The sequence below is a fragment of the Paroedura picta genome, chromosome 9 (assembly GCF_049243985.1).
Source record: "Paroedura picta isolate Pp20150507F chromosome 9, Ppicta_v3.0, whole genome shotgun sequence".
Classification (NCBI taxonomy): domain Eukaryota; kingdom Metazoa; phylum Chordata; class Lepidosauria; order Squamata; family Gekkonidae; genus Paroedura; species Paroedura picta.
The window spans coordinates 56,596,077-56,619,598 of NC_135377.1; the positions used below are offsets into that span (position 1 = coordinate 56,596,077).

General features: G+C 44.8%; 1 protein-coding gene across 2 annotated transcripts; it reads left to right on the forward strand.

The window, feature by feature from the left end:
• Positions 1 to 27: 27 nt before the first annotated feature.
• On the forward strand, positions 28 to 19,191 carry LOC143844990 (cytosolic non-specific dipeptidase). 2 transcript variants are annotated; one of them, XM_077352904.1, is made up of 12 exons: positions 28 to 189; positions 2,591 to 2,683; positions 5,232 to 5,375; positions 8,175 to 8,337; positions 9,939 to 10,027; positions 11,482 to 11,682; positions 12,485 to 12,569; positions 14,971 to 15,131; positions 15,598 to 15,762; positions 16,597 to 16,738; positions 18,109 to 18,256; positions 18,462 to 19,191. In XM_077352904.1, exons 2-12 carry the CDS (start codon positions 2,621 to 2,623, stop codon positions 18,529 to 18,531), a joined length of 1,431 nt encoding a protein of 476 aa, XP_077209019.1. In that variant the 5' UTR covers positions 28 to 189; positions 2,591 to 2,620; the 3' UTR covers positions 18,532 to 19,191. The 2 variants fall into 2 exon arrangements, with proteins under 2 accessions (XP_077209019.1, XP_077209018.1); XM_077352903.1 differs by lacking the exon at positions 28 to 189 and adding an exon at positions 384 to 494.
• The last annotated feature ends 4,331 nt before the right edge of the window (positions 19,192 to 23,522 follow it).

Below are 23,522 nucleotides of genomic sequence, written 5' to 3' on the forward strand. Positions count from 1 at the left end.
GTTCTTTCCGGGTTGGGGCCCAATGGTGCGGGGCCGAGGCGCGTCGACGGGCGCTGGTTGGTCGGCGCGGCGTCCGGAGGGGCGGGCTCCCGGGCGAAGGGTTTTTCTTGAAGCCTGCCAAACGGGTTGCTTTCCCTGCTTGGCTTCTTTCCGCTTGGACCGGCGCCGGAGCGGGCTGCGTGGTTCGGGGTGAGCCGTCGGGGGTCTCCGGGGCGGGGGGCGAGTTGGCAAAGTTTGCCGGGCTCCGGTCCGCTCCGCGCTCCTCCGCCTCCCGCCGAAGGGCAGATGGCGAGGAGGAGCCCGGAGGGATTTGCGCTGCTCTCATCCTCCCTCCCTCCCTCCCCCCGGGCTCCGGGCTTTGTAATGCTGCCGCCTGCGCGCCTGAGCCCGGCTCCGTCATGGCTGCGGCGCTGATCCTGGCCAGGGGCTGCGGCGGGGGTCTCCTCCGCCGCACTTTCCGGGCTCGCAGATGGAGGCCTGCCCCGGGCCGCAGGGTGGGTGGCGTCGCCGCGGGCGTGGGCCGGGGAAGGGGAAGGGGGGCGGCTTCTCTCCGGGGTTGAATGGCCTGGGCGCACCTCCGCCCTTCCCCGACCAAGGGCTTCAAAAGGGCCAAGCCCGAGCTCCAACGGGATTACCAGGATAGCAAAAGGGCGAGGGGCGGCTGTGTGTGTGTGTGTGTGTGTGTAGAGAGGGGGGGGGGTGGCCTTCCCAGGCTGGCCTTGGAGCTCGCCGGCGCGAAGGGCTTCTTTGCCCCCCCTCCCCCCAGGAGAGAGCAAATGCAGACCCCCGCCCCTTCACGTGCTGGACCCTCTCTCTGACTGTCCCTGTTCGGCAGGAGTTGGTGGCGCGGCTAGCTGGCCTTGAGAGGTCAAAGGGTCCCTTGAAGGGAGCAGTATAGATAAGGGACCCAAATGCCGGTAAGAGTGGGATGGGCTCTTGCCCAGGAGCATTAGAGCTACTTTGCAAGAGCCATGGAAGGCCAGAAACCTGGTTCCTTCAAGAGGTCTTGTCCATTGTCTTTTATTTCCTGACAGGAGTTTGGTCTGGGTACTGCTGGGTTCATGTGTCCTATGAAAGGCCAGACTGTGTAGTGGTCAGACTCCCCCCCCCCCCAAAGTTTGCATCAGTGTCCCGAATCCTTATCAGTCTGTGGGCACCTTGGGCGTCCTGTCAAGGGGGGGGGAGGACACCTTCATAAAATGACTGCTGCAGGAGGCAGAATCACCCATAAAATGTTAGGGATTGAGATTATATGTCGGTTCAACATTGTAGGCAGAAGTAATGTGTAACAGGCCACTTTTTAATCTGCACAACCAATCAGAAGTCCTATAGAAAAAAGAACTCCACCTAGCACCACCCTGTTTCATGTATCGTTGATTAGTTTTAATGTAAACCGCCCTGAGCCTTCGGGGAGGGCGGTATATAAATCTAAATAAATAAATAAATAAATAAATAATAATAAATAAAAGCACTTGGAGGGTGCCAGGAAAGGTACTGGCAGGTGCCAGGGTGCACTGGGGACCTCTGGTCTATGTAGCCAGTCATCCTCCCCTCCCCCCAGCTGTAATATTTGGAATTACTGTCTGTGAGATTCCGCTCCATTGTGATGGCAATTATGCAAGTATGCCATCCAGTTGAATCTGCCCATAACCTTGTAAAAACTCCTGGCCATTGAAAGTATACACATGATGTCTGTGTGTGTAAGAACACTACAGAATGAAGTTGACAATGACTGCCATTGCTCATCTGACCCCCCAGAAAAGATCAGCTTTGTGATAACAGGCACTGCAACTTTAAAACATGAAGGAACCTATGCTTTCATTGCAAATCACCATGGAGAGTACTTGCAGGGTTCATGCACATTGGATTCCAATGTTTGGCAGATCAGCTGCTAACCCATAGCTGCTGTTTGTAAGGTCTTCCAGATTAAATTCTGAAGCTGCATCCACACATCATTAGATATGTTGTCTTTCCACTAGAACAATTATATTGTTTCATTCACACAGGAAAATCCTGTTGTGAAGGATTACTGTGGAGCAGTAAGTCAGCAGAATACCCTGTGTCCTGTTCTTTGAGATGCTAAGTTCTTTTAACAAGTGAATCTCAAACCTAATTAGCTACATTGTTCCTGACATAACAGCAAATCCAGAGGAGACACTTGATTTTCCTGAACAGCTTGCTGTAACATACAAATGTGCTGGTAGGCCTCTGTTCATACCCGACACACCCTGAGATCAATGGAGTTTGTGCAGGAAATAGTGATTGGCTGTCTGCTGGGGGCCTGCATAAATTTACCTCAATTAAATGTTACATGACTTTCCACAGAGCTTGAAACATTTGGAGCAGATAGCTGACACATCTTTCCTTGCTTTGCTGATTCCCCTCATGTGATCTGCAGAATTATTTCACAATGAGCTACCTCGGTCTCTAAAGTCCTCATGACATATGTGAAACTGCAGCGATGCAATTTCAGAGTGGACAGACGCTAAAGTATAAAGGAAGTCTCTTTCTCTCTCTGACTCATTTTGTGGCTGTAACTGATGGAAATCCTGATCTAAATCTCCATATATATTTTTACTGCATCTCCTAGATTTTTCAGCCCCACCATCCTGATTGGAAAATGCCATTGGACCTTGAAGCCCTCTTTGAGCATGTTGATAAACACCAGGATCTCTATGTGGAGGTAAGTGGCCCCATCTGCACTGGCTCAAAGGAAGACTTCTTACTTGCTGCCAGGCGATCGCGTATTTACTGACAGAGCTGTAAGAACTTCTTTCCCTAAGTAACTGGACAGAGTGGGAAACAGCTCTTGTGGTGCAGTCATTGTCCCCCTACCTCTTTGCTTGTCTTGAGTGATGGCAGAGGAGGAGAAACTCCATCTGTCTTGAGAGGGTGGAATGATCTCTTTATGGGCTTAGAAGCATTCTATCGCCAGAGGCACCCATTTCTTGGAATATCTTTTCGTTTTGTAATTTGCTTAGCCATGGCATGAAATGCAACTATAGCTTTCACTCTCAAGGCTGCCAGATTACATACAGCTTGCTTCCCTGCCCTGGGGTAAGATTTACACTGATGTCAACTTTTGCTTATATTAGTTAACCAGGGCTTGAATCCTAGTTAGGAAACTGAGAGCATGAAGGCTGCACCAGCCCCAAGAGACACTTGAATGGTATTATTTCTTTACTTATTAATTTGATTTCTTCACCGCCCCTCCTCAGCACAGCTGGCTTGGGGTGGTTACTAACATCTGACTCTGAACATATACATAAAACTGTAAGAGGGTGCTGGGAGGAGTTGGCACTCATTGCCTACCAATGAGGTAGGCTGTCCTAGCTGTCCCGTCCCTGACTGGCTGTCCGCCTAACAAACGGCCAATCAATAAGGATGTCCCATCCCTGACCATATCCCCCTCCAACTTCTTCCATCTGGAAAAAGTCCCAGCCTGGTAAGCGGGAATTGGGAGGGAGGATTGAGGCCCTGGGACTGTGGGTCCAGTGGGGGAAGGAGGGAGGGAGACCCTGCCAATGCTCCTGCCACACCAAGCAGCTCCAGCCGTGGCCTTACCAAGCCTCGGCAGGGCTGCCTGGGGCGAGGGGGGGGAGGAACCAGAGTCCCTGCCAGCGCTCCCCCCCCCCAGCCCTGAAAAGGCCTACCCAGGTCCGAAGAGGCCTCAGTGGGCCTTTTCAGGGCAGGAGGGGGAGGAATGGAGTCCCCAACAGCACTCCCTCCCTCGGCCACTTTTTTTTTTGGGGGGGGGCTTTCGCCCATTGTATGTTTTAGATACAACCATTTTTTTGCTAGTATTCCAATACAATGTCCAATTAATTTAAAAAATACAATATAAATTAATACTAAATCCATGATCAGAGTTAGCTTGGTGGTTTTGTGCCTTGCAGAGTGAGGAGGAAGCCCTTGGAAAAGATAATTCCAGTGGGCTTAGACCCGAGTGATTCTGCAGGAAACCATCACCAAAAATGTCCTAAGAACCAGCACTGGATGCCTAAAACTGCACTGTAGGGCAACGTTCACATTAAGCAACTACAGACGGTCTAAAACAAGATTGAGGAGGTGTTTCCCTGATCCTTGGTGATAAGTCAGCCTGTGTGAAAAGGGGATTCCAAAGCCGCTTGTCTGTTTTCTATATGATGGGAATTGTTTTGCATGTAGTTGTGTTCAGTCCTGTTAGCCCTGTCCTGGCATGTAAAGTGGTACAGCCCAGATCAAGTTGTATTGCTTCAGTAAGAACTAGAGAACAGTAGAGCACTTGGAAAGTGTAGCAGGGTTTTGCTTATTCAGGAATCCAAAACTACTATGTCATGACCTGGCCCAGCAGCACTAGTCATGTCACAGCAACAAAGATGTATATTTGGGAATTGCATTTTCTAAGTGAGAAAGTTGCTTGATTGGGGTATAGCAGCCTTTCTTAACTTTTTTTTCTGTTGAGAAACCCCTGAAACATTCTTCAGGCTTCGAGAAACCCCATCAGTGATGCAATCCCGCAGAATTTTCTTGCATGACAGCTGCATTGATTATCTAGTGGCTGATTTCACCCTGATATAAAAACTTGTTGGTGTTGAAAGGGTCAGGAAAATATAGTTGGGAATCATTGGAGCCATTGGCAAAAGAGCACAAAAGAGTTGTGGTAAAGGGAAGTTGGGTAACTTAAGTCTTGCCTCCCTCTTGGAACCAACAAAGCATCTCCTATCCTATCCATAGAAACGTAGTGGGTAGGAGAGCTGGCAGAGGAGTTGCCTTATTTCATCTTTATAGTACCCAATGTCTCATGTCTTCTTGTCCATAAAACTCTCAGCACCACTTTTCGGAAGGCTTTTGGGGGGCTGCTGTTGGTGGGAGGCAGGAAAGGTGGTATTCTTAGTAGGATTAAAACCAATGAAACTCCTTGAGCATGCACATTAAACCAAAAGAAGCTCTTTGTTTTCCCTGCAGAGTATTTGAAACTGTTTCTAGCAGTATCTCTTTTTAAAACAGATATAACTAGGGACTAAGAAAATCCTGTGATCTGGGAGGTTTCCCAGTTAAAATCTCACCTCTGCAGATACTTCTGTAGATGGCCTTTGGCAAACCATAGCCTCAGTTTGTTCTGCAGTACATAGTTACATTGGTGTGTATAAATACTAAAGTGCTGTGTAGATGCTCACTACTAATGCCTCCTAGTTGTATAAGATGAATCATGTTTTCTTTTTTCTTCTTCCCTAAATTATTGCATTCAGCGTCTGGCCAAGTGGGTGGCCATCCAGAGCGTGTCGGCATGGCCAGAGAAGAGAGGAGACATCCGACAGATGATGGAAGTCGCAGCCAAAGATATTGAGCGTTTGGGTGGCACAACAGAGCTGATAGACATTGGGAAACAGACGGTAAGAAGAGCTTGATGAAAGCAGTATCTAGAGAACGAGGGAACAATTTAAGCATTGCAGAGATAATTGTGTCAAATCCTAATTGCTCATTCAGTGTCATTTTTTCAAGCCTGGTTTGGAGAATTACCATAGTTCCGCTATGCCCATTAGCAGTGGGATGATATGCAATTTGTATGATCAAATCATTAGAGTAATTCCTGCGAGGGCTGGCCGTGGAAGTACAGAACATTCAGCTTGCCCTCACCATCAGCCTGACTACTGGCAAGTCTGGTCCCTGTTCTGTCTTTCTGAACTAGCTGGGGGAAGGATAGGAGAAGAGTGAACAAAGCAAAGGGAGAATCTCCTTTCCTGCTCTCGTTCCTCCTCTGTGGTTTCCTGCGGGAGCTATTCACTCCTGCAGATGGGTGAGTGGATGCATAAGAGAGAAGTCTTCCTTTTGCATGGACCTTGTTCTGTTTCCCTGCTTGTCTTTTCTAAGACACAGGAGTGAAGACTGAGAAGAGAATTCTCTTCTATCACAGTCCGCTAGGTCTCCCTTCCATGAAGCATCAAGGAAAGGGAGGGGGATATGGTAGGTGGAGGATCAAGATTTCCCCCTGGAGACTGCCAGTATTGGTCTTGGGGCAGGAAATTGGACTGTGATAAGCAAGTTGCTGGAAAGTTGTGGTGAACCACAAAGCTGTTTAATGGGTGTCTTGAAAATGGGTGCATTTCACAAGCACACTGGTGATACTGATCTGATCAGCAACTGGTGGCCCATGCAATTTAGAATAGAATCATAGAGTTAGAAGGGACCTCCAGGGTCATCTAGTCCAACCTCCTGCACAATGCAGGAACTCACAACTACCTGCCCACCCACAGTGACCCCACTTTCATGCCCAAGTGATCCCCCCCACCAAAAATCTCCAGAATCGAGCTTTGCCCAGAGCAAATTCACCTACCGTCCTTCAGTAGCGATCAACAATTCCCTGGGTATGCAAGGAAGGGCCACAAGAGATAAACACTGGCACATCCCTTCCTGCCCACCAACTCACAATCTGCCTAAGTTCATAAAATCAGCATTTCTATCAGATGACTATTGAGCCTCTGCTTAAAAACCTCAAAAGAAGGAGAACTCAACACCATCTGAGGAAGCCTGTTCCACTGAGGAACCGCTCAGGAAAAGCATCTTCAGCCAGCTTCCTTGCCGACCCTCTTTCCTGAAAAGATAGACTGGATATAAATTCTCCACTAGTGTATGCTTCTAGTTGTGATTAGGAACATTGCAAAGGGGAAACTGGGGAGAAAGTAAGGCAAGTGTACCTTTGTGTGTGCTTTACGTGCCAGAAAACTGTTCAGGGAGAAAGGAGGGAAAAGGCGGCTTGCCTCTAGGCATGAAATTGGGCATGTCTGTGTGTGTGTGTGGGGGGGGGGACTTGCTAGAGAGTTTCCCTCTGTTCCCTAGATCCTTAATGTGGTATGTCAGTGTATGCAGCTGGTGGTCCTTCTGACAGGAGCATGCATGGCTTTGGAATCCTAACACACCCTCTGGAAGAGATTGTCATATTTGACAAGAACCAGACTGCTCCTGCACAATGAGAAATCTTGACTCTAGTGTAGATGGCAGCTTGTATTGTAGCTGGCAAAAGCACTGGGAGGAGCACCCAGGTAGGGGTGCTAAAGGAACATGTAAGCAGGACAACAGAGCATTGTCCAGAGTCCCTTCTGTACAGAACTCAGTGTTCCTTAGGACCTTTCCCTTCTGCTCAGTGAATACCTTCAAGTTGTCTTCCCTAAAGTAATTAGGATCAAGTTGAGCCTGTTCTGTTGTGTGGGCTGAGCTGTTTTGCTTCAGGCCTAGCCAGAAGTGATTGGAGGCTATCTAAGGCTGCCAAATATGGGATGGGAAGTTGCTTGAGATGTAGGGAGTAGAAACTGGGGTGGGCAGCTCTTGAAGAGGGGAAGGACTTCAGCAGGGCGGTGATGTCATAGACTTGGCCCTTCAGATCAGCCATATGCTTCTGATCTGTCTTCTGGAAATTAGTTGTAGTTCTGGGATATTTCCACGTCCGACCTGGAGGCTAGCAGTCTTAAGATCATCAGTGATGTCTTGGAGAGGGGTGTTCAATTCCCCCACTCCCTGCAGTGTATACCTGGTCTATTGACGGCAAATCCAGCCACTCTTCTCTTTACTGTATTGGTTTTACTGCACAATGCATTGATCTTTGGCATACATGAAAGGGGAGTCAAAAAGGTTGTTGAAATATGAATTGGAAACCTAAGCAGAACATTAATTAGTACTGAATTCTGAGTGGACATAATTTTTGCTGCAGATTATTATATTGTCACATTTTACAACAAACGTTTTTAAAAGATGGGGAGGAATGTTCTCCATCTTCTTCTGGTCCCATTAAGGCCACATGTCAGGAGAGAGGAAAATACCTCCTTGGAATCCATGCTATGTCCTTATTCCCCTGACAGCCTGGCATTCCAGTCTCCAGCACCATGTTTCTTTACATTATTCAGTATATCAAATTTTTCACATGTTTGTGCACTGTGGCCGGAGACCTTTGTAAGTGCATCTACAATAGCGTAAGAAAATAGGTTAGGCTTAGAGTGCTGGGAGAAGCCAAGCAGATAAGGGTTAGGGGCAGGAAACCATGTGGTTCATAAGGTCCTTGTAGTTAATGTAGTAGATTTTAGGAGTCCACTTCTTAGGCTTAAAGATTTATAGACGTTTGTAATGCAGCTGCTACTGTGCTGCTAAGGAAAACTCTCTGGACCACATTTCATCATTAAACTTGCCATCTCTAATTCTAGCTCCCGGATGGTTCGAAGATTCCTTTACCTCCGATAATTCTAGGCAAACTCGGCTCTGATCCTAGCAAGAAAACAGTTTGTGTTTATGGACACCTGGATGTTCAGCCTGCAGCGCAAGAGGATGGCTGGGACAGCGAGCCTTTTACTTTGGTAGAAAGAGATGGTAAGACTTGCAAGATGCCATTCAATATCCAGGTTGTCTCTGAATATTTAACTTCAGAGAGAAAATCCATATCTTGCTTCTAATTAGACCAGGATACATTGTTTCTTACGGACTGATAAACCTCTCTTACTGTTTCCTTAATTTCCTGTTCCTTCCTTCAGGCTATCCAGGCTGCATTCCAACCTATCGCTTTTCTTTGCCATTGAAATATCTTTTTGTCATCAATTTGCATAATATTTTGTAGCCACAGACTGTCAGTACATTTGCAAATAAGCCTACTTAGTGCACTTTTTAAAGCCAGCTCCTTTAATCAGGTATATTGATCAGACCAGTGTCCTTCCCCCTCCCCAGAGAAGGAGACTATTTGTTTTAATAACAGTTGCTGGTTTCAGCACTAGCAAAATGCTGAAGATACCATGGCTTTTCCCCACTGCTGCCTCAGCATCTCTTTGGGCATAGTCTTCCAACTTGTTCATTACAGTAACCGATAAGCTGGTACTCTTTAAGTCAAAGGCTGATGACTAAGCTAATGCCTGCATCTCCAAACTAGCATCAAAGCAACTGTAACATGCTACAGCTTGCTAGCCAAGGGTCCCCTAGTTATTAAGCAATAGCAGACTTCCTTGTAATTGAAAGTGTGCTTTGAAAGTGAATCAGGCACACCTTTTGAATGGCTGCACTAATGATTATTGCCCTTTCCACGTAACTTCAGATGTACACCTAACTAAATGTTATGCTGAAACAAGAAGAATTTCACGTGTTGTGTGCATATCCCGTCTCAATCAAGCTTGCAGGCTTCACATGCCATGCAAAGGATAGATAATGATAGGTAGCTTGCTGACACTACAGAGGTTTCAGTTGAGGGCCTCAGTTGGTATGCCAGCATACAAGCCAGCTATGCTTTCCTTATTTGCCGTGATGAGGCAACTTGTGGTTGGGTGTATGCAGTTCTTCATCGCTGCTTTAGACTTGCTTGCTTGGTGTCCTGTTTGAATTGGGCCTGAAACCTGAAATTCCTGCTCTAGTGTGTGTACCCAGGCAGCAATTGCTCAGGTTCCTGCGTTGTAAAATCAAGGCATGGGAAATGTTTCTACAGTAAGGCACCAGTTTATTCACAAATATGACAGGAAGCGAGTCTTGCAAACTATATCAGCTTGTGGCAATCCTATAGGCTTTTGGCCAAGTAGTAGGATGTGTGGCTCTTTCTGTGATCTAGAAGACTGATGTGGTGCATGACATTCCCCAAGAGATCTTTGGTTGTGCTCTTTATGGTGAGGAAGGGTGGCTTAGATGAGGCTTACACAACATAGATGAGGCTTTTATCTGTGTATTATCAGAGCTCATTCGAGCATCAAGTCATCCCTTCACCTTGCACAACCAAGTGGCCAACTGGCATGTTTTCAAAGAAAGAACTTCCATGATTAGGATTTTAGGGAAGGAGATAGTTTAGTTTATAAAACAAAAGCAAACTGATAAGCTGTGAACAGATGGTGCCTGTGCTACATGCTGAAGTTGTCTTGTGCAGGGTGAACTAGTGTTGGGCGTCCCGGGGAGAGAAGCCCCCGCCCCTTTTCTCACTGCTGCTTTTTGTGCTGCTTTAGGGAAGTTGTATGGCCGAGGGTCAACAGATGACAAAGGTCCAGTGCTTGCCTGGCTGAATGCCTTAGAAGCTTATCAACAAACGAAACAGGTATATCACTCTTCTTTTAAACTTGCAGTCTTTCTAAAAGATCAAAATCTAGACTTTGGTACTAAGGCATTGTGCGTCTTGTTGAAGATAAAAATTAAACCCACCCACTTTGATACTTGGACCCAGAAGAATCCATTATGAGGCAACCTCCTGAAAGTCAGATGAACACATGAAGCTACTAGTACTGAATCAAACCACTGGGGTCAATATTTGTCTACTCCCAGTGGGAGCGGCTCTTAAGGATCAAAAGTGGCAGTCTCTCACGTCACCTATGACCTGATCCTTTTAACTGGAGATATCAAGAGGTTGAACCTGGGACCTCTGGCATGCCAAGCAGATGCTGTATAACTGAGCCATGGCTCTTCATGTCCTGTGGCTTACTGTGAGTGCTCTGTTCATTATGCAAAAAAATGCCCCCCTCAAGTCTGCAATGAGGCTGCACTAAGATGGGTGTATGCGCAGCTTTCCTGTTCTTGCTTATGCGTCTGTTATACTCATGGCTCAGCTTGGCCTTTTAATATTCCTCTAAAGATGGGGAAAAAACAGAAGAACTTTGAGTACATGCAGTCTACCTGTAGCCAGACTATCTGGAAGAGGATTGCACTTTGAGGAGCTGTAAATTATGCAGCTTAGCCTTAAAGTGCAAAGGGGCAATCTTGTTTCAAAACTACCTACTCGGTTGATCATCTTTGTGTGTTCCTATCCTTGTGCCTGATGCTTGAGAAGATGCATCATCTTTTCACTGTAGCTGCTAGATTTGCAGGTGGCTTGTGGTATGTCAAGCCAGACTGCAGGAAACACAAACCATATCTTAAAAGTGGCTGGCCACAACAGAGCCCATCATTGACACAATTATAAAAATAGTCTGTGAAAAGTCACACTAATGTAGTGATCTGGATCAGGATCTTGAAGTTCCAGTTCAGATTCTCTGCCCTGAAACTTGCTTTGGTGTCTTTGGGCCACATGTTGTCAGCCTAATTGACAGAAGGTTGTTTGTGAGGATAAGATGGGGGTACATGTACAGAATATGATTTACTGATGACAGATACAGAATGCTGACACCTGAATGTTCCTTCTGGGATAATTGTCAAAAAAGGCAAATCAATTTACTAGTTCCAGGTACTACTGGCAAATAGTTGTAAACCAATATATCTTGTGTGTGACATGTCACATGTTATGCTCTAATTTCTCCTGTACTTTGACTACTAGTAATTGTTGATTTGTTCAGCTGTTTGTATTTGGCTGTGTAGAACAATGCCTGAGGGTTGGGCTTAACTTTGGGAAATCTAAGCACCAATTCCTATTTAGCCTTTTCTCTGCCAGTCCCATCTTAGAGTTTGTGAGAACAGGTAAGAATGCCAGCGCTTTGATCCCTAATGTTGACTGAATTTTTACTGCCACAAATTGTTTAGTTTTTGTGTATATTGGTTATGCTTTTCCATTTTATCTTCTAGGAAATCCCAGTAAACGTCAAGTTCTGTTTAGAAGGTATGGAAGAATCTGGCTCTGAAGGCCTTGATGAGTTGATCTTTGCACAAAAGGACACGTTTTTCAAGGACGTGGACTATGTTTGTATCTCTGATAACTACTGGCTGGGCAAGAAGAAACCCTGCATTACCTATGGCCTCCGAGGCATCTGCTATTATTTCATAGAGGTAAAGAGCCACAATGTAAATGTACTCCAAATGGATATAATGTGAGACTGTTTCAACTAAGCAAACATTGTTGTTTTGAAGGGGCAGCATCCTCCAGCTGGTGTGAACAGAAGAATGCTGAAGGTGGCTAAATGCTAAAGTTCGTCATAGTTTAGACTCTTTTGATAGTATTTTTCTATCTACAAATCCACATATAGTAACGATGCTATTCCGGTGTCCTGAACAAGTACTTTGCAAGTTTTAAATGGATTTCCAAGAACTAGTTAACTGTGACCACAAGTAAAATTATTCAGAGCATTATTTCGGCAGAGCAACAGGATTAATCCTTGTGAAAGTCGTCTCTTGCTCAGACTTGGATAATCATGGGCCCTAATTTGATGGATGTTCTAGTCACCCATCAGCTGTATAACCCAAAAGCAGGTAATGGAAATGGAGGCCTGTATAAAGGCCATCTTGGGCACTTGCTATACAGTAAGGTAGCCCGATGGAAGGTCTGCAAAGTGGTAGCGAAGGTAGCAAAGTGCTTTTGTAAAAATGAGCTTAGAAGTTTGGTTGTGTGGAGCAATCCTTGGAGCTTTAAATAAACAGCCTCAAAATTTAGGAGGCTTGCATGAGCCTCCTTTGAAACATTTGTTTTAGAAAAGGTTTATTTGCAGGTAACAATATGTGTATGCCTACATGTACCTCCAGCATCTTAAGCTGACATACACAACGGCATAGAAATTTGCAGGCCATTAAATTCTGGTATATTAACATGTAAGTCCAGGCAGTGTTTGAATGGCCTTCATTTGTTACCCTGCAGGTGGAATGCAGTGACAAAGACCTTCATTCAGGAGTATATGGTGGCTCTGTTCATGAAGCTATGACAGACTTGATCACTTTGATGGGTAAGGATCAAAAAGTCTGTGCTCATTCAATTCCAATTATTTGTCCAGCTGTAGCTAGAGAACCTCTGTTGCTCTGTTTCCCCTCCTTTGCCACTGCAGGTTATTCCTCTGGTTTCCCCTACCACTCACCTCTGCTACCTGCAGCATTTGCGTGTACATATGCATTTTTTTGAATGGACATCGGGGCAAGGATTACTTCTAGGTTTTTTTCCCCCATGAACAACTGGAGTATGGGTCTGTTGATAGCTTTTGGTGCAGCAGATCTCATGGGAAGGCGCCAGCCCTACTCTGCAGCTTGATACTTCATAGATACTGACAAATGTCAGTTCTAGATTTTTTCCATGGGAAAGAGGAACTTAGCAGGATGCCCCCTAGTGGGCTGCCACAGAAGGAGCAGGTGGTATAGGCAGCTTCTATATTGTCTAATCATGTCTCCGGGTGAGGAGGAGACAAAATTAGCTTGGGCAAAAGCTATTACTACTGTTTGCTTTCTCCTTAGTTGTGGCAGATAAGTTGGGGTAGTGGGGAAAGGTTGCTCACTGGATTTATATTAAAACTAGATTTAAAGCCCATTGTATTATGGAATACAATGGGCGCTAGAAGGCCTCCCCCCCCGGCCCCATCCTTCCCGTCTCTGCGGCCACCTCCTGCCTGTCTCTCAGCCAACTCCGGGGCGGGCCAAGGGACCGCCCCGCTGTGTCTGCGACGCGGCGAAGCTGTACTTTGGCCCTGCCCTGTAGCCTCCCCTTGCCCGCCTCCCGCCTGACTCCAGGGCTTTGGGGCAGGCCAAGGGACAGCCCCGCTGCGTCTGCGATGCCCCTTGGACTGCCCTGAAGCTTCCCCCCATGAGGGCCTCGTGGGCTGTGGGCCAAAGGCGGCCCAGGTTGGGGGTGGGCTGGTTGGGAGCCTCATCAGTCCGGGGCCAAGGGGGCAATTGGCAACAGCGTTACACACAGCTGCCAATTGACCCCTTGGCCCCGGACTGACAAGCAGAGGGCCTATTCCGCAGGTGTTTAGCGCCCACTGATTGGGCCCTCCGCTTGTCAGTCCAGGGCCAATGGGGCCTCTTCCCCATCCCGGACTGAGCCCAACCCCACACACCTTAGCCTTTTATTTATACCGCTTCTGCGGAGCGGTGTAAAGATGCCACTTTACCCTAATCCTTGCTCACTGGCGAAACTTCCTTGTGTATTTCCTTGTTCTAAACACTTTGACACTATATGACATTTTGTTATTTCAGCACAGGAGCTTAGCCTGCTGCCTCATGGAGTTCAAATCAAGCCTGCTATTGCTCACCTCTCTTAAGAGAGTGGCGGGCAACAAGTCCCATAAATAAATAAGAGTTGGCATTAAAGTCATTTATATTGTGCTGTTGCCTGGACTGTCTTTAGTGCCTTTGTGTACCATCTTGCATATTGCCCAGCGTTATTTGTGGCTGTGTCGTTTACCCTGAATCTTGCCTGAAGGGAAACCTGTCAGATTGACTTAAGTGACAGTTCTGGCAAATGTTTCTAGGCTCCATGAAAAAACAAACAAAAGAATGAAAGGTCATGTGAGCTGTTCAAAAGAAAACTTTGTAGTTTGTCCTCTCCCAGAAGATTCTCTGCAGGGGTAACACTTTGGACTTGGCCAGTAGCAATAATTTCTAATCTTTTAGAAATTAGTAACTAGGAGCATGTAACTGGCTGACTGTAGACAAAGTCTTGGAAGAGTTGATGCTGCACAAATGACCATAGCAAAGAGGCGGCATTGTTTTCCTATAAGCTCATGTAAAATTGTGTGACTGTTCTTGGCTTGTGGAACAATAGGCAGCGTTTGTTTAGTCCTGGTTTGTATCCTGGAGAAGGGAAACCAGATCTGCTATAAATCAAATTGTGTCCTAGATGGAGCTTAACTACCGATTCAGAACTTTTCTAAAACACACTGCCAAAAATAAAAAAGTACTAATGAGCATTTAAAGGATGTGGAGAGGTCTTTTCTAAAGAATCTTCCCTTCAATATGGGGATCAGGTAGAGGTTTGGAGCCTCCCTGCGGGCCCCAAAGCCCTGTTGCTGCTGGCGGGGGGGGGGGGGGGGGGGCTAAAGGGATCCGCGGCCATCCTTTCATGCCCTCCTGCCTGCTGCCCATTTCAAAGCTCATTTTTAAAATGGGCTTTGATACTAGTCTTTTAAATAAATGGTATTTATTGTAGACAACAGCAGGCTGTATCCTAAGACAGGGGTAGTCAACCTGTGGTCCTCCAGATGTCCATGGACTACAATTCCCATGAGCCCCTGCCAGCGTTTGCTGGCAGGGGCTCATAGGAATTGTAGCCCATGGACATCTGGAGGACCACAGGTTGACTACCCCTGTCGTAAGATACCTGGCTTGCCTGTGATGTTGCATTCTCTTGCCTTTTAGGATCGCTAGTGGACAAGAGAGGGAAGATCCTGATTCCTGGGCTGTATGATATGGTGGCTTCTCTCACTGAGGAAGAGCAGCAGCTTTACGATCGAATTGACTTTGATCTGAGGGAGTATGCGAAAGACATTGGAGCCACACGACTGTTGCACGAAACCAAGGTGTGATACTTTCCCCTCTGCTGGCTCCGGCTCCTCCAGCCATGAAAGATCAGTTTGGCTGGAGAAGGAAAGAGAGCAATATGACTGGAAAGGGTATGATCAAAATTGCCACCTGTAAGGTATTCCTGAGGCTTATATACTATTTGGGAGACAGTTGTTGCTGTGTTAATCTCACAGAACAGAAGGAGCAAAGGTGGGGAAATCTGTGTTTTATTATACCCTTTTATTTATTTATTAGATTTCTATGAACCTCCCCTTCCAGCATAGCTGGCTCGGGACAGTTTACAACATTTAAAAACATACATATTCAGGAATATATACACAATAACAGCAGAAGCCAGTAAAATCAAAATACAATCATTTTAGGTTGGTATGTTTACAGCTACCTAATTTATATGGCTTGTAGAGTGAACACAAAATTGAGTTCACAATCGATTCTCATATCTTCATTCCCCCCCTTCTCCAGAAAGAGGTCTTGATGCACAGGTGGAGATATCCCTCCTTATCCCTCCACGGAATAGAAGGAGCTTTCTCAGGATCCGGGGCCAAAACTGTGATTCCACGGAAAGTTATTGGCAAATTTTCCATAAGACTAGTTCCAGACATGACTCCAGAAGCTGTGAATGAGCAGGTATGTGTGGATTGTGTTTTTTTTTGGGGGGGGGGGGGGGTTAATTTAAATCTTTCTTCTTGAGCAGTTAGATCAAGTAGCCACAATTCATCCTTCTTGGGATAAGAGATATGGCAGAGTTCTGCACTGCTCTGAATTTTTCAGAGGGCAGGAGCTTATAAGTACATTATCATTATGTCTTAACCATTATGTCAGTTGTTGAACTTGTGTTCCATGTAGTAAGAATGCAAAAGAAGGTGATTAGAAATTAACTTGAAACTGTATGATACAGAGGACTCCTAAACAGAATTATGTTCCACTCTCAAATGTCACTAAATATTCTTTGTGTACTGAGAAGCAATTTTATTTTTACAAGGATTCTCATATTTGTGAGCTACGGGCCACAGACATCTTTGTATCAGGGTTCTGAAATTAGAAGACCTGTAAAGTTTTTTACTTACAAATATCCATGAATTTTAGAGCTCTATTTCAGTAGCACAACCTGCTGTTTAATATGGTGAATTGGGTGGAAGGAGTGAAAATGGAACATATGAAGTTCCTGTTTTGTGACCTGGCAGGACTTGTGCAGACAGATCTCTGCTGTTTGTTTGCCTTTTATAGAGCCCTGCCCCAACCATCAGCCCCACACACAAATGTTAAAATGTTCTTGATTTACATGGGATTAGCTTTGAAAATATTTGGTCTGGGAAGCTTTATCTCACAATGGAGGTGACGTTTTAGGTGGAAATGTGATACTTACTTGGCTATCTAAAGAAGGATGTGTACCCAAGCTCTGGACATCAGTTTAGTTCTAGTTCTGTTGTATTAACTGGTCGTGCCTTTTTATTGTCAAAGGTTCAGCTTTACTTGTCCAAAAAGTTTGCCGAACTGCACAGCCCCAATAAATTCAAAGTCTCCCTGGGCCATGGTGGAAAACCTTGGGTATCAGATTTCAACCATCCCCACTACATGGCTGGCAGAAGAGCCATGAAAGCAGGTCAGTAGATCTTGTACAGAATCACTCTCAAGCCTTCTGGCCTAAGGTAAAGATGCTCTGTTTACTAGAATGCCTCTGCCAGCACTACTAAAAAGGCCCATTCGCTGGGCCATGCAGGAAACCTTGACTCCACCTCTGCCATTGACTGGCACAGGTTTATAGTGGATTGTTTGTCAGGAAAGTTGCCATATCAACAGTGGATTTGTATTGTTTCCACTTGAATCAATTTGGTTTTTCTTCTTTAAGATGAACTTCTGAAGTAGGTATCCAGATTAGGCTGATTTATATGTTCAGGCACTTACAGCCTTGGTATCCTCAGTCACTCTGATGGACGCCTTCGTGTTTATCCTTCAGCCATCGCAGGGACAGAGGCCTTCAAGAACTGTTGCCTTTTTTGCATTATGGTGCCCCAAGCAGCTGTATGTGTGGTCTTGTGTGAAGAACCAGCTCTGTGAAAGCAGGCATTTGGTAAAGGATATGGCTCCTTAAGGAGAAAACACTTTCAGAGGGAGAACCAGCATGTGAGGAAAGCTGTGTTTGACAGTGCAAGCTCAAGCAGCATTAGACCCTTCTAAGATCACAGTTGTCAACCATGTAACTTGGCTTGCGTTAACACTGTATGATGGGTTAGCAGTAATGTTCTTGTGTTTTAGTTCTGCTGGAGATAGAAGAGCACAAAGAGGCAAAATTCATCCTGAGGATTTACATGTATTTATATAGTTTTGAGCTCGTTAGAAAAGAGAAACCGACAGATGGTTGAAGAGCATTGGTATCTAGCTGTGACCATGGGAGACTTTCGATGGATTCTTTGCTTTTTTCTAAACTGTAAGGATTATTGTCACCCAGGAAAGCTATACATGAAGCACTTAGGTACAGTTTCTCACACAAAGAGCCTATGAAGGGGCACTGAGAAGGGGCCATGGCTCAGTGGTAGACCTTCTGTTAGCATGCAGAAAATCCCATCTCTAGCTAAAGGATAAGTTGGTAGGTGATATGAAAGATCTCTTCCTAGTTCCCTGGAGAGCCTTCAAGTCTGAGTAGACAGTACTGGTTTGGATGGACCAATGGTCTGATTCAGTATAAGGCAGCTTGCTGTGATAGGATGATTCAGATCCTTCTATACTTTTGGTGAAAGATACTCACCAACCATGTTGTGGCCTCAGTCTGAGCTGGAGCCTTGTGTGACTGTACTTTGGAACTTAACAATAGTGAGAACCATTAATACCTAATTTGGTCTTTGAGGGAGTTAGCCTTACCACCACCCGTGTCCATTTCTCTCGTCAGGTGAATATCCTTAAGTGTCAGTGGATGCTTGGTATGGAAAAAGGGCAAAAATTCCTTTCTCTTTTTTCCTCCCTTCCCCTTCTAAGTATTTGGTGTGGAGCCAGACTTGACCAGAGAGGGTGGGAGCATTCCTGTCACGCTAACCTTCCAAGAAGCGACAGGCAAGAACGTAATGCTGCTGCCTGTTGGATCTGCAGATGACGGAGCCCATTCACAGAACGAGAAACTCAACAGGTAAGGCATGGGAAAGCAGCTCTTAAAGAATCTGCAGAAGCTTTTAAGCTGTAGATCTTAGATGGGCTGCCTAGAATAGTGGCTCTGCTCTTACCTTGCAATCTGGCAGTTGCACAAACACATGCCCTATTTCTAGTTTATCTTTCCATTGGTGGAATCTGTTCACTTTTCTTTGTTTGACATGAATATATTTTCTCCTTTACAGGTACAACTATATTCAAGGTGTCAAGCTGTTGGGTGCATACCTGCACGAAGTTGCCCAGCTGAAGGACTGAATCTGAATGTTGTTTTAGTAAATGAAAGTTGCTGGCAGGGGACCTGCAAGTTCTCGGAACCTACTTCCTTGCAACTTTAAAAGCTGCACTAATTTTCTTCCCCCTTCTTTGTACCAGACTAACTCATGCAGAGATGCCTGGCAAAATATTTTGAATTCCTTATCGAGCATCTTATATAAGATGTGTCCCAGGCAGTTATTGCTATACTACCAGGTCCTAGATGTCTTTCCAGGGGTGGGTGAGTGATGCAGAGATGGGGAAAAGCTGTCAATGGAAAGGCCCTGTTTTCCCAGCCACTGTATATATAAGCTGCCAGCAAGTGATTTTTGTTAAGGCCCCATCAGGGCAAATCCACACCCTTTGCTGGGCAAGAACTGTGCTTGTTTTCACAAGTTCAGACAAGGTAACAAAGTCCTCTTTGGAAAGTTTTGAAATTGCAATATGGGGGGGGATGATGAAGTTTCCAATCCCTCCCACCCACCCACTAAGCTCTTGCTGTGACTCTCCAGAGGGTTGTGCCTCTTGGCAGTCTTTGCGGCCCTTGATGACATTGCACACTCCAGGTGTTTGCACACTCCAGCTGGTATTTTTCTAAAGCGTTCTTTGTACACCAAGTGTAAAATTGCTAAATAATAATTAAAAGGAATCTGGTTCTGCCAACTTTGTTGTAACTCGCTTGTTAGAAAATGGAAGTGTTTAATAGTGCCGTTTAATAGTGCACTGTTGGTAGGTCTATTAGGAATTTCTCAGGTGTGACTATATGTGGATTTTTAAAAATGGATCTCAGGAGGTCAAGGCTGCACTACCGCACTTGTGGGGAGGGAGGAGGAGGAAGTGGTGAGCAGATTACTGGCAGCATGCTAGGGTTGCCTGTCACAATAGCTCCCTCTGTTGTCCCTCTGGAACAATGTCCATTATCTAACTCTTTCTCACACTTTATTTCATGTAGGGGTGATCTGGAACCCTTGATAGAAAGTCAGAGTAATTGGCAGCCTAAAGAGGGTTGACGCAACAAGTAGGAAGGGAAGAACAATATGTGGCCCAATCGTTCCCATGATACTTTGGCAAGCAAGTGCTAGAGCAGCCGTATTTTGTAATGGTTGAGGGTCAGGTGGGTGTTGGATGTGTGTCTATGGAGGAACAGTTTCCTAGTTATTTGGTAAATTTTAAAGGTCAGGTATATTTCAGAAGATAAAAAGTTTGAGTGGCTTGTTCCTACTGTTGAATTAAGAAAGAAACTCCCTGCCTTCAGGAGATTGATTTGCATGCGATGACATCCTAGAGCCCCGAATCAACTCCCCTGCGTAATTCACACTAATCTCTGAATGGTACAGTAAAATGTCAAAATGCTAGCTACCATATGATTGACTTAGCCTTTTAATTTAGTTTAATGAGCCCATTACATTAATTAATTGGGCCCAAATTGACTTTAATCTGAATGCAGAATCCAAGTTTTTAGTAGAGGCAATTTTAATATTTATTATGAAGATAAAAGCAGATCACCAAAAAGATGTCAATATGTTTTAAAAGATATATTGATACCCTTTGACTGAAAATTTGTAAAAGAAAAATATTAACATTGGCCACATTTCAGCAACTCTGACCCAAGTTTTGTCTGTCTTGTGCATCTACAATAGTGCATCCATTTTGTTGATGGTTTCCAAAACTCAGTAGGCCAATGGATTGGATTTCTGCTTGTTTTAACTTGCTACTAACAATCCACTGAGAATCAGTTCTCAATCTTTGACTTCCATATACCATAACAATATGTTTTGGACTAATTGGCAACTGATACCAAGTTAGAAGAGAACTGGCAGCCTGAAAAGAAAGTTTGGTGGGTGAGGGGGCCCAAAAAATTAAGCAGGACTGAAAAATATACAAAATCTACCTCTGGGGAGCCCCATCTTCCTTCTTCCAAATTTACACCATCCCAAGATGTCATAATGAGGGACAGTATATAAATTGAATAAATAAATAAATAAGGGGTTAAATACTGTGAATGAGGAGCAGCTTGCATCCAAGAAAATACACGAAACTATGTGAATGAAGCCATAAAATTCTCATGTTGTGTATGCAAATACAGCTATGGGGAAACATGTCAGGGAGAACAGATAACTTTTTGTATCCAGCTACAAGCCCTAAAAATCAGTGGTGATTGTGAGACTAAGTGTGGCAAGCTTTAGACCAGCCCAAAAAGTTTGGACTGGTCCAAGGGAAGAAAGAATGCAAAGATTGCAAGTTAACAATGCACCTCTTTAGACTATCTAGTTAATCTCTTTGGGCTTTATGTTTCTAGTCTGTACTCCAGTACATGCCTGCTTCATCTGTGTTGGTTCCTTTTGTGTAAAATGTGCATTAGTTTTTTTAAAAATGGGATTAAAAAGAGTTTAATGGGAGTGATTATACCTTCTTGCGGCCTATCACTATTCTAGCACCAGAGGTAATAAATATGTAACCTGAGGATGCTACGGTACATTCCTCTATGGCCACCCATTTCTGGCCCCTATGTTGGTGCACCAGCCCTGGTGCCAGATTGACACCAGGGCATTGTCAATGGGGTGCTATGCCATGTTACCTGGGAACCCAGGAATGCAGACATCCAAACCTCTGGCCCATAATTTCTTCAAAACATGCCTTAAGGAATTAAAGGCTTTGAGGTTACAGCTGAGAGTTCCAAATTTAAAGGGAAATGAGAGAGCTGGCTAAACCACAATTACAATTATTTCTGGAAGAGTCTTTGTGTTAACCCATCAGGAAGCAAGAGATAAGGTGAGTGATTTGTAGTTAAGATGGCCAGACTCAGTAGTTAATTTGGGAGGGTGGGGATGTCTCTGCATGAATGAGAAACTGGGAGGTAGATGGTGCTGACAATTAGAATACAGAAGAGGAACTGTTGCTTGAAGCAATATGCAAAGACATGAGGAAGATGAAATCATTAGGAAGGAATACATTTTGTCTGAAGTGTTTGCTGATTTGTGGCTTGCTGTCTGAAGCAGAGGTAGCTACTTCATGAGAGGAACATAGTTCCGGGAAGGTGGTACAACTTCCCTTTAGACTTAGTCACTGAGAGCAACAGAAATGCTTTTTTCCAGAAATGTAGGTTATTCGGCCACTAGAATTCATAACACTAGAATGTGAGTGGCACATTCTACCAAGAAACAAGCTCATTTCTGCGTTCTTCAACATAGGAGGAGCAAAGCTAGGCATGAACCCAGGTGTCTGTCTGCTCCCTTTTTGCTATCCCTATGAAGACCCAACAGACTTGTGTTATTTCCCATTGAACCATAGGCCTGGTCATCTAGTAGCTCTCAGCTGGTAATATTGATGTTTATGAGTGAGGTTATGTAACATGTTCATAAATGTTTTCTTTTTTTAAAAAAATAAAAAGCTATTCCTGAAACAATGGGCTACTGTGCTCCATAAATGGATTTGGTTTGTTAATCCAGGGTTTCCCAACCACAGTGCTGAGGTACTATGATGATGATGTTATCAATTCAGTCATGTCTGACCCTTGGCGATTCTATAGGAAAGTTTTCGCCATACGTTTCTGTCAGTGACTGCTTTTTTCAGTTGGTTCATGGTCATCCCTGTATCAGCTTTGATCGTGTCGAGCCAGCAGATCCTTTGGTGACTACGTTTCCTTTTGCCGCTGACCATGCCAAGCATTAATGATTTCTCCAACCACAAAGGCTCCACAATTGTACCACAGCATGGGGGGGGGGGGGAGGGTGCTTCAAAATGGCTGCTGAAGGGAGCCCTCCCACCTGTCAGCCATTTCCAGTTCCAAGTGAAGAGGAAAGAAAAAATTCTATACTTATTTGGGCAGGTTGACCTGCTCCCTCTCAAAGTAGCCAATGATGGGCCTGGAGAGGGTGGGAAGGCCCTGGCCATTGAAACCTTTGCTAGCCAAGGCTTTTCTTACTTCCAGGAAGAATGGCAGGGAGGCATTGCCAGCTCACCTTCCTGCTACCTCAAAGTCTGAAAAAAACTTCAGCAGTACTTCCACAGCTACAAAAGGCTATGTTAATCTAATCAAGTAGTCTACATGGATGGTCTTGGTACTGCTAGAAACTTGCAAAGAACTCTGAATATGGCTACCTCAACAACAAACCTTTAATAGCATATAAAAGTACAATATAAGGAGGGAAAGTGCAAAAGGATCCACTGCTATACAGAGAAAACAAAGGCAGAGATCATGCTTTAGAGTAAGACAAAATACATTCACAATCTCTCAGGTCAAGATATAAAAATTTTGCAACTGGTTCAATTATATCAGGGTTCTGGGATTTCAAATATGGTTACGTACTCAGATAAGCAGAGTATAATTGCTGACATATCTCCACAGTGTATGTTAGACTAGAAGCTGGGAGACCTGGGTTAAATCCTCACTTTGCCATAGCATTTGCTGATTCACTTTGGGCCAGTCACTCTACCGAGCTGACCTCAGTTGTGAAGAGAAAAGAGGACCACAAAGTATGCTGCCCAGAGCTCCTTCAAGGAAGGGTGTGATAAAAATGTACATTGGAGAAGGTCCTTTAAGCACCCCAGCCAATGAAAAGGCCCCCACACTTTTAGTGTTCCTGGAAATAAATACAGCTAGTGCAGACCAGCAAAAGGTGATGCAATCCCTGCATCCCATCCCTGAAGCAATAATCTAATATAGATGCAATCTGAGCCTTGGGTCACTGTGGTCAGGTCATGTTCCTTAATGCTGGCAAAAGACATTACGTGCCACTGAAAAGACACATAAACACACACAGCTGCCATATACTGAATTAGACCCTTGGTTCATCAATTGATCAAGATGGGTAGCCGTGTTTGTCTGTAGCAACTTGAAGACTAATGAAAGTTATAGCAGGGTATTAACTTTTGTGAGCAGTGATTGGTTCATCCCATTCTGCACACATTGGATAATGCAATTCAAATGTGCTTTTGCAGATGGATTTTCCTGTGCAGAACATTGAAAACGCATTTTGAAGTCTATGTAGAAT